The following is an 11,735-nucleotide window of genomic DNA, read 5'->3' on the forward strand; positions in this document are numbered from 1 at the left end:
GTGTCCCTACGCCTCATCCATCATATGTTATGTATGCATGACCAATATGCATATGTTATTCCCCATTTCTGATTAAAGACGCAATTACGTTGTGTCCACCTCTGGTATGCTATTTTCCAGTCCTCGTGAATACTACGAATATCAGGCCTATGTAAGTAATGTTGCCACGTTTCTCAGTGTGCACGTTATTCAATTATAAAGTCCCCGTTTCTAGGCCTCAAAAGGGCCCGGACCACAGATTCAGCTCCTGTCTCCTGAAAGCCTCGCTGAGGAGCGATACAGCCCCCACCTGTATCCTCGACCCTTCACTTACTTCCTGCCTAGCAGTGCCCGGTGCAGCCCGGCTCTGCCTCTGAGTCTGCCAAAAGTATGTTATAGTTCCTGCTATCAGTTCAGTCCTCCTCTTCTGCATTCCTAAGCTACTGAACTGCATCAATAGTTTCCGTCATTGTCTAGCCTTCTCGGCTCCACGTTAGAGAAATACTGTATTTAATGGTCATTTAATATTCTTCACGCACTACATGTAGAATAATGCATGGTCCAGTCTTAGAATCAGGTTAGCTTTTCCCCTCATGACTTCTAGTTCATATCAACATGTTCCCTAAACATTAGATACCAGATAGGGTTTAGGTACATGTCGCTCCGACCCTCCGGACTCTAGTCTCTGCTCCTAGCACAGAGTTCGTAGCCCCCAACTTCTCCTAGTAACACGTCATTGCCAGTTTTCGCGCACCATTAGGTTAGAGGTCCCGGCTCCTTAGGTAGCCCCCTCCTATGTTTCCGCCCATTCATGACATATTCTGTTACGTTTGCATCACATGTCTATGTAAACTCCCAGTTACACCCACTTTTACTGTTATCTCTCGCGACTGTTACACGTCACGCCTTCTACTCCACCCACTGTTACGCCTACTGCAATGTAATACTATGTGTTTGCGCTATGTATATATGCCTGTGTTTTATTATTGAATGTTAGCGCGCTCATCCCAGACCAAGCCCCAGCAGCTGCTGGGCATCTTTTTCCCCTGCTGGGATCCTTTTGTCCTGCTGGGCCTTATCGTCCTTATTGTCCTATTCCTATGCAGGTTGTCCTGATCCTGTCCTTATGCTATAATAAACCTGCAAAACTCCTACTACCTCGAATCTTGACTCTTATTTATTGAGCTATCTGTTATTTATTCATTCATGCACTCAAAAATAGGGTATTATTTATTTATTTACCACAATATACACACCGTTTTTGTTAGTAGTTATCACTGTTTGACAGCAGTCATCTACTGTATTGGGGTACATGTTCAATGTATCTAGCCCTTCATTCAGCTATCAGTCGCAGACTATTCAAGGAAGAAGTCAGACTACTCACCCAACCATTTTGTGCATGTGTCTCAGAAAATTAGGCTACGATCGGGACTGTGCTAAGAAAGTCAGAGATTTGTGTCAGCCTCTCGTCTAGCCACCCTGCTTGCCTCACAGCAAGTAGTTGTGCCCACTGTTTGCTATGCCCACTTGCGCTTTTGCTACCTGTGCTGCCCCTGCTTGAGCCTTATCAACCAATCCGTTAGCTGGCCCTTCACCATCATCCGGCGCTAAACCTGGAGATTCTTAGGTCCCCTAAGCCAGATGGGGGAAGCTTAAGATGTCTAATGTATCCTACTATCGCTCTTCCTTAACCTCATCTGTCATTTTGGCAAAAAGATAATGGTTGAGGCAGGACAGTTGGGGGTGCATGCTTGCATCCTATCCCTCATGTGGATGCTTTGGCCTTACTTTATCTTCTGTGTCTTTAAAACCCATAATATGAGATTTTTGCTTACATTTTAGGGCTCCATCATACAAATTAATGAAAGCTAACCATGGTTCTGGTGGAATTTTATTTCTATGTCCTTTTAATTTTTAAGGTTAAACGCTCAATATCAAAGATACCGTCAGGGAAACGCCTATTTCTATGATCTTCCTTACACTTGACCAAATTCACTATAAACCTGCTCATGCTTTTTTCACACTTGTTGAACATGATGTGGATGGAAGACTCTCTCTGTAGAATTTTAGCTTGCTTTGACTCTGATTCCCATTTTCCAGCTTTACTATTGCCTAGGTAAAATGTTACGGTTTGCTCCCACATGTCTCCACAGCTCATCCAAGAGGAGGAGAGTAGTGAACGTTTAGAATAAGAGGAAAATGAAGGGTCTGACTGCTTTCCCTGCCATCACAATCTTGAGGGGGGGGGGAGAATACAAGTATACCCACGTTTTTCCTTGCAATCACAACACCTTTCAGTCACAGCCCTATAAAGGTCGCAGAAGGTCTGGGGGTGATGAAAGCTGAATGATTGTACATCTTAGCCATCATCCATCCACTAGGATCTCTCTTTGGAGATCTAAGCAATCTCTGTGCCCTCCCTATGATCCGCCAGATCTATTTTCTGGGATTATCACTTGGATCTTTATCTCCTAGTTAACTGGACTCGCACCCCTAATCCACCCACAACCTAGATTTTTTTTTTTCTAACAGTTCTTTTTATTTTATTTTGTTATTAAAATGCATTTATGCATAGTACACATCGCAGCCAAAGATTGTCCCCCACCCTCAAGAGATCCAGTACGCGGAAACAACCTTTGCAGTTATTTCCCACTTGTTATTCGTTTGCAGGTCTATTAACAATTTATTCTGCAATTACCCGCCCAGACGACCAAACTTCAATCATTTGTAATTAAACTTAGTACAACTGAGAATTTTTAATCATATAAGACTGTATAATCTGGTAAGCAAGCTGCTGACTGAGCGGCCCTCCACCTAATTCTCCCCACCCTGGACAAATCTCAGCTTTCTTTGGTCGTTGAGTTCAATAAGTTGAGGATCGATCCGGTTTTATAGCTGCTCTTCATTCAGGTCATTGCCATCCCCAGCAAATTCACAAAAATCTGTCAAAGAACACTCAGACTCATGTTTAGACTGAGTCTTTAAGTGTTTCTTGCAAAAACATATTCTAAGAATCATAAAACACACCGAGGGGAACCCCTAACTCCCAAATACTTTTAAAGCTTTGCCTCATATGCTGTGCCCACTACCTTTGAAACACTTCTCTAGGGTCTGCAACTTATGATTGCCCTATAATCATGATGACTTTATTTGAAAGGCGGCTAGGCATTCAGTGTGAATAATGGTAAGGTGAAAACACAGATAGGCCATGTATATGCAGGATGACGGAGTTAACCCAGCTAGCCTTCAATGAGGAAAGGGAAAGAACTGAGAAGATTTGTAAAAGGAACCTTGTCTGGTTATAATTTTGAATGATCAGGATAATAGCTATTTTTCCACAGTTCTTTTTTCTAGACACCCAAACAATTATGAGTGGGATGCAAAATAAATTCTTAGCCACACTCCAGTCCATTGTATTTTTGATCAGTATAACACTCCAGACCATCATACCCAATTCAGTTGTGCTACAATAGGAACATTTCTGTCTTGAGTCTGAATTGCCAGGACACATGCCTCTGACGGAGAATACAGGTAACCCCACATCATTTTTAGACTTGTAGGCCTCATTGTTAAGGTGCAGCTTGTATTCCTATGAACGGGTTGGCAGAGATATCCAAATCTAGCTATGCCTGTTGTACACTTATGAGGCTGCACAGAGAATAACAATAAACTGATGAATGAAATGCTTAAATTAATCGCACTCGCTTCTGATTACTCCAGATGCATTCCAGTCCATTGTTTGTTGCTCATTGTGCCACTCCATATAGGGAGCAATTAATATATTATCAGTCTTGGTCCTGATCCAGTATGAATTTGTTTTCTGATGTGCAAGTGAGTTTTCTTAGGTACGAGGGCTATGCCCAGATAAGAGGTCTGAGCTCAAAAGAATAGGGCTTCACCTTATCACCGAAACCCAAGAGGGCAAAACCAGCAGTCTAGGATTTCTTTAGTTAGAGCCATGTTATTAAAGACACACAAGAGCTACAAACAATGGGTTGCAATGTGGCTCAAAATTATTATTAGAGACTGAGATTATTTGAAGTAGCCACCCATCACTTTTTGAGTAATCAGCTATCCATTCCTTGGGTAACTGTACTGAGAAATATCCACTGAATTCCACTAGGTACCTAAAAGTCAGCCTTGGAAGTGTAAATACTTCATTTAAATAGAAAGTCGCATCAGCGCCATCAGCTTGGAGACATTTTCATTTCTTTTTATAAGAGGAGGAGATTGTCACATGAATTCTGAAATGGCAATGAACCACAGTTTAGCCAAACTACCTGTTTTGAAGAATTACTTTGGATGGTCCTGACATTTTTCTCCCCAGTTGCCCAGCAATTTGAAGTTTAGCTTCAACAAGATCAACCTCAAAAAGAGGAACCATATTGAAATTATGATATACCTCTCGAATAGTCCAAAACCTCGAGAGGGGTAGAGAAGCTGGCCCTTAAATTAAATTTTGCTAGACCACATCATTATCCCTCCACTCCTGTTGTTTCATTATCTGCTAAAGCAGAGAGTACCTAGGAAAATGAAGATGTCAAGGAGAAGAACCTTTGAAACAATTGAATATCTGTTCCACTCTCAGCCTGTTTGAATGTTTATCTCCTATAACTTGCTCCAAGCTGGGCATGAAGTCTGCCTCATCTCTCTGTCCCCTCACCACGCATGCTAAACTTCATTCTCTCTCACACTTACTGTGTAGACATATCATAGAGATTATCAGAATATGAATGTCTAACATACTCAATCTTTCTGTTTGTCTGACAAATTTTATTTTACCCACTGCAAATCACGTCTGTCTGTCCCTCCTTTTCATTTTCCATACTTGCAAGAGTGTCTACTCTCTCCTTGATCTTTGTATGCTTATTAATTGTAGCTTTCTTCCTCCTATGCTGTGTATGTTTGACCCCTATGTGTCTCTGCAATCTGTATGTCTGAGTTGACTCTACTGTCTCCATACTGTTTCTGTTCTTCTTTTGCATGACCGCTTTTGTTCGCTCTCCTCCATGTATATGCATGATATATTTCTCCTGTATCCACTCACATGCTACTCACCCATTCCCATGTATCCTCCCATGTCTTATAAGCATGCCTGTCTTACCTGATTTTATTCTGTGCATTCCTGCAAGCATTTTGTTGTATTCTTATCTTTGTTTCTTCAACATTGCCTGCAGTTGGCTCATTTAAAATAAGTTTACTTCACCAAATCGACTACTTGCAGGCTTTATTTTCTCCCAAGGGAGAAATGTCATGTTAGAAGTCTTTTGCATCTGACCTGAGAAGGAAATCTTACAGAATAATTTGCCTCTAACGCTTTTTTTTAAAACTGTTGGGGGATTGATGTTTAAGCAGAAAGATTTCTACATTATAATGATTTGCATTCTCCCACGACACTGATGGAGATCCAATACCTGAAGAGGAGGGCTATGGCTTAACTTGTCAGATATTTAGTATGTTTTTTTATTAGCACAGAGTATGCTAAACTTAGCCCAACTTTTAAGGTGACCAGACACTTTAGTGGCAAAGAATGAAGTAGAAATTTCACTTATCCCAAAAAATGGTGTGTGATACCTGCTTTTTTTAGATCTTGAAATAACAGGTGCCTGATTATCTTTGGATTGCAACAAAGAAATAACTACTAGTGATCTATGAGAAAATGCTAATTCTTTTATTAAAAAGACCGTATAAATGGATTTGTGAAAAAGTTAATAAGTACTTAATTAATTTGCCTTTCCTGAATGTAAAAACAAAAAAATAGGAATGTGTGTGTGTGTGTGTGTGTGTGTGTGTGTGTGTGTGTATATATATATATATATGTATATATATATATATATATGCTGAGCTCCAAGAAGAAATTGATTAGCACTCACTGGGGGTTAAAATCCAAGTCGGATTTATTTTGCACAAAAGAAATCAAAGAACAGATGCGTTTCGGCGGTATGCCTTCGTCAGCATCAGGCGGCCGCCATGACGCTGCACAATATAAACACAAACAATGACTGCATCACAACTTCTCGTGGGATCTGTCCCGTTGCGACGCCATTACCGTGTCAGGCAACACAATTGTCGGCGCGATGAAAACAAATAAAGTATTTACATTCAAAGTGTGCAAAAAACCTGTGAGGGTAATGCGCTCATAATATAAAACATAAATTGCATAAATGCACTTGGTTCTAGAAGGGGAGACCAACAGTTATCAGAAATTAAGTAGTTGATCAGTGCTTAACATTTTCATAGCACAACTGCTTATTCAACTTTGTCTCTCCTATGTGAACCAACAAAATAAAGCCCTCAAATGGGCTTTGTGATGAGACCTGATTAGATAGTGCAGCGATATAAAATTTCAGAAATTGAATTATCAGCATAATTGTTCTCATCTCCAAATCAAGCTATACTGAGTCACTTAGAAATAAATTACTGCAACTAAACAGAGAAAGCACACTTGATCTATAATTTCAGCTCATCGATTGTAGCCTAAGATCCCACTGTGAAGCAGAAAAATTAATTTGTGACAAATATTATATACAGTATTTACAGGTGTACTCTCCGTTCCTCCCCCCATATTGAGTCCCAGAGGTGTTTTTGTTGCCAAATCGATGATATAGCGGGACTCTAGTCTCCTTAGGCGTTTCTCTCTATCTCCACCTCTGGAGTCTCGAGCTACATGGTCTAGGCAAAAGTAACTCAAAAGTTTGCGGTTACTGTTATGGTGAGTTAGAAAATGACGCGCTACCGGGTAATTGTTGTCATTATTTCTTATTGCCCTTTGGTGTTCCAAAATGCGGATTGTAGCTGGTTGTATTGTGCTCCCTATGTATCTAAGGCCGCATGGGCAAGTGAGACAGTAGACCACGATAGGTGTCAGGCAGTTCATGAATTTCTTGATGGCGACCGGATCACTCCTACCTGGTACGGGATAGCACGTGACTTTCTTGCTGTCCGCACATGCCTTGCATTTATTGCAAGGGTAGAAACCACTACCAGGTGATCCTTGAGCAATCTGGTCTTGCGGAATGTTACAGAGGGTTGTGCGGGAATATCACGTCCAATAATTGGGTCAGATTTTAATATATTCCAATTGGAATATATAATTTTCTTAAGGCTCTTTGCTGCATTAGAGAAATTCGTAATGAGCCTAAGATTATTGGCACCTGCATTCTTTTCTGCTTTAGGAGCTCCTTGATCAAGTCTGTTCTACTCTTGACCTGGGCTTTCTTCCATGCTTCGCTCAGGACCCTTTCTTTGTAGCCACGCTCCCTGAATCTGTTAAGGCTAGCCATACCTGCCTCATTATAGTCTTCAGGCCTGGAGCTATTGCGTTTAATACGCAAAAGCTCCCCATAGGGAATACTGTTCTTAAGGCTTGTGGGGTGACTGCTACGTGCATGAAGCACTGAGTTGCCCGCTGAGGACTTCCTAAAGAGTGCTGTCTGTAACTTGCCATCTCTTATGAACACTCTGACATCTAGGTAGTTCACCTCGGCATTGCTGATTTCACCAGAGAATTTCAGATTTAAGTTGTTATTGTTGAGATGTTTGATATATTCTTCAACTGACTCTCTACTACCTCGCCAGACAAGAAAGAGGTCATCAATGTAGCGCCTCCAAATTATGGTCTTGTTGACCCAATGGTCGCAGGAGTCCGACCATGCCGCCCGCTTCTCCCACCAGCCGACGAACAAGTTCGCGTAGCTGGGGGCGAAGCAGGCTCCCATGACCGTTCCCCGCTTTTGTCGGTAGATCTGGTCCTGAAAAATAAAAATGTTATTGAACAAGCAGAAACAAAGAAAGTCAATTAGCATCTCACTGTGTTCTCTGTATTCTAATGGTCTTTGTTGCAATACCTGGTTAATTACATCTAGGCCTTGTTCATGTGAAATACTGGAATATAGACTGGCTATATCCAAGGGCACCATCAGATAATCTGATTCCCATGGGCTTCCTTCAACATATCATAGGAAGTCCTTCGTGTCTCTAGTAGAGGAGGACATTTCCTCCACAAAAAGAAAGAGGTAGAAGTCTATGAACTTTGACATATTCTCCAAAAGACCCCCGATTGATGAAATTATCGGGCGTCGTGGCAGTTTTTCAGGGTCTATATACACCTTTGGCAGATGATAAAAAGTAGGTATCCTGGGATTGGGAACTTGCAGAAATTTAAATTCCTCCACTGACAGCATGCCTTTCATATGCCATTTATGCGTCAGTGATTCATATTGTGTAATACTTTCCAGATACTCCTTCATGGTGATGGGTGCATAATTGTCTTGATTACTGAGTTGAAGGAGTGCTTCAAAACAATAGCTTTTGCGAGTTTGTAGGACCACATTACCACCCTTGTCAGAGGGTTTTATTACAATGCTCTTGTCGGCTTCCAAATCCTTTATTGCTTTCCTTTGATCATATGTCAGGTTCCACACAGGTCTGTTATCCTCTACTGGATTCTCTCTCAGTTTGCGCAGATCAAGCATGACCTTTTCGTGAAAAACGTCAATAGTGTCCATGGTAGTTGGTGGGACACATTTCGAGACTGGTTTGAATGGACTTGCCTCTCTTTTCTGGAAATTACTAGAAGTTATTCCAGAGTTGGTCATGTCTGATTCCTCTTGGCTAGCTGTTACGCCTTCCACATTTAGATCTTCCAGGATGGCAAGAAGCTCCAACTCTTTTTCATTTATAGGTTTGGGTCCTGATGGTCGGGGGATATCATGTGAGTTGATGTCTTTCAATTTAAAGAACTTGTATAGTTTCATTTTGCGCACCAGTTTAAAGACATCAATGCGTGTCTGTACAAATTCACAGTTGCTTGTGGGGCAGAAGGTTAGCCCCAGTTATATATATATTGAAAAAAAGCAAAGGTTACAGGGACGTTATAGTTAGGAAGTACCATAAAAAAACATAGAAATGTAAAACCAAAGGTTCCAAGGACATTATGGTTAGGAGATAAAAAATAAAAAACATTAGAAATTCACTAAAAAAATAAAGGTTACTGGGGCGTTATAGTTAGGTTCAGATTCTACACACACAAAACCATAGATAGATAGATAGATAGATACACACAATACACTTGTGGTGGATACCAACATATACTGGTAATTTACTTACTTTTGCACTTTTGCTTACCGCAATGAATTGTAATCTGATAGTACTTGATACCCATCTTCCTTTAAACAACCCCTGCCCACATTCTTTTTCTGCATTGACGTTTGGGTATAGAGGGCACTTGGAATTTCTTGTCAATCATCTTTTTCTTTATGCTTTAGCAATATTGAAACAATGAAACCTCTCTCATTTGACATCCCAGATTGGGTAGTCCGCATGGCTATGTGCTCTCTTGATGGCACTCTGCAAAGGATGGCCTATAAAAGATGCATAGGCTAACTGCAGCTCAAGACTGAATTCATTTTACAGATTTTCTTGACTTGCAGACCAATGCACAATCTTAAAATCCTTGGTACCACTCTGTATCAGAATAACCAGTTTTATTGCAACGCAGTACTAAGAATTAATTTCCCATACAAATGACAACGACGTCCCACGTCACAAGGAGAGAAAGAAGCAATAATGAATCATACTGTATTGCAAATCTATTTTTATTTTGTGTAGAAAAAGCAACCACAATTTACCCAAATTGATCATTGTGATTTTTTTTCAGTTACAGATTTATTGCTAAAGGGTGTTTTTGTAGCTTTATTGTGAATCATAAAATCCCTATTTAAATCTAATGTGGCCCATCCCCTCATCGGCAACCAGTGAATTCATAGTTATGTTGTATTCTTATGAATAAAGGTTATGTTTTTGGTAATGTATTGTTGCCAACAGTTTTTCGTTTTTATCGAACTATGTCCCACTTAACTATTCATAACGGTGCTTTGAAGATCTTCATGTGTTACTGCTGTAGGACACCTTAGTCTCTGCTTCTCTGACTTTATGCAACGTGAAATGTTGTGCTGTATTGAGCTATAGAATACAGAAATCTAAAATACTTAAACCTGAACTGTGACATCAGAGATTACGTTTTTTTATCTTTTTATCATTGCAGAAGAGTAGATTGTGAAAAAACGTTATTTCTAATGCTAAAGCTGTTTGCCATAAATAAGTTTGCATGAAATTCAAAGATAAAGCTGTCTAAGATCGAAATGAAGTGAATACATAGTGGCAATAGCTACAACATTAATTTGCATGCCTTTCCAGGTATTGCTGCTTTTAAATTACAAGATGCTAAGTCTTCTATTGTATGCTCTGTCAGCATTTAACAGTGTTTTATTTTAAAATTGCAGAAACCTCTCTCAGCCCAACCCAAGCCAAGAGAAGGAAATTGAAGTAGACGGCGAGCAGACTAAAGCATTGTAAATGTGTGAATTTTAAACAGCAATTTTTTTGAGCTGTGGTATATATATATTTTCTTTTTTAAACAAATCTGTAAATTAGACCTTTTTAAATAAAACTATATTCCCCACAATGTGCAACGGTATTTTGTAATGAGGTTGTTCTGGTTATCTTGTTCAGACTGGTAATGCGGAATGAAGTTCGAAAATTCCAAATTGAATATGTTTATATATATATATATATATATATATATATATATATATATATATATATATATATATATATATATATATATATATATATATATATATATATATATAATATAGTTGTCCAGTCATTTCTGAATTTTTACTCTTTTTTTTAAAAATACGAGATCAGTGTCTTTTAATTAGGTGTACAAATTGTGTATTGTGCTGTGCTTTTTAAGTACTGTATATGAATGTCCATAAACAGAGGGGGTATTCAGCGTACCCCACCTTTTTGAAATGTAAATAGTTTTATTCTATAGTATTGGTTGTAGAAATGGACCATTGTAAGAAAATTCGATTTTAAGTTTTGTATAATGATGCATTTCTAATACTCCAAATAAATGTTGTTCTCTATTAGAGACTGGTCTGTTATTTTTCAAAGAACTGTGTTTCTCCAGCATGGTATCCCTTATAGTTAGTGTGTCCTGCCATCATGGGATGCTTCAGACGTAATATTTTATTCTTAATTTTGAATGTCAAGTGGTCAACATTTGAGAATGCTTTATTTCAATAGAAACACCATTCCCTAGATGGGGTGCTCATCACATGAAGTCTCTGAACACTGGGCTATTTTACAACTCATGCAAAAAGAACAATCGATGGACAGAATGCAGAACAATGTCATCCAAACTTCTGGAAAAATGTGTTCACCACCAATTGACTAAACATATTGATCACTTCAAGCTGTTAAATAAGCACCAATCCGGCTTCCGCGCAAATCACAGTACAGAATCTGCCATGACACACATCATTGACGATGCACTTCAACTACTCAATCGTAACGAAGCATGCCTCCTCATCCTACTAGACCTCTCCTCAGCTTTCGACACGGTCAAACACGAACACCTGATAGATCTATTGAAACACAGAATGGGTCTTTCAGGACCAGTTCTCGACTGGTTTACATCTTTTCTGCATAACCGGACTCAAAAATTTAAGGACAACAACACACTGTCCAAACCAACGCCTGTTACGCTAGGAGTCCCACAAGGCTCCTCATTATCCCCTACTCTCTTCAATCTGTTAATGGAACCACTCTCCGATTTGCTACAAACCTCTAACGTGCAGTTCCACATGTATGCAGATGATACCCAACTCTACCTCAAGATCAACACCTTGGATGACATTAGACTACTCAACAACACTCTTAAGACCACCCAAACTTGGCTGGCAGTG

General features: G+C 39.7%; 1 protein-coding gene across 4 annotated transcripts in view; it reads left to right on the forward strand.

The window, feature by feature from the left end:
* Nucleotides 1-10,442, forward strand: part of NCOA6 (nuclear receptor coactivator 6) — a 410,255-nt gene extending 399,813 nt beyond the window's left edge. For all 4 annotated transcript variants that reach the window (XM_078652166.1, XM_078652165.1, XM_078652167.1 and 1 more), the window contains one exon: nucleotides 10,263-10,442. In XM_078652166.1, the coding sequence (XP_078508292.1) occupies nucleotides 10,263-10,309 (47 nt within the window). In that variant the 3' untranslated portion in view covers nucleotides 10,310-10,442. The remainder of the gene's footprint in view (nucleotides 1-10,262) is intronic.
* Nucleotides 10,443-11,735: the final 1,293 nt, after the last annotated feature.

The sequence above is a fragment of the Lissotriton helveticus genome, chromosome 7, assembly GCF_964261635.1.
Source record: "Lissotriton helveticus chromosome 7, aLisHel1.1, whole genome shotgun sequence".
NCBI lineage: Eukaryota > Metazoa > Chordata > Amphibia > Caudata > Salamandridae > Lissotriton > Lissotriton helveticus.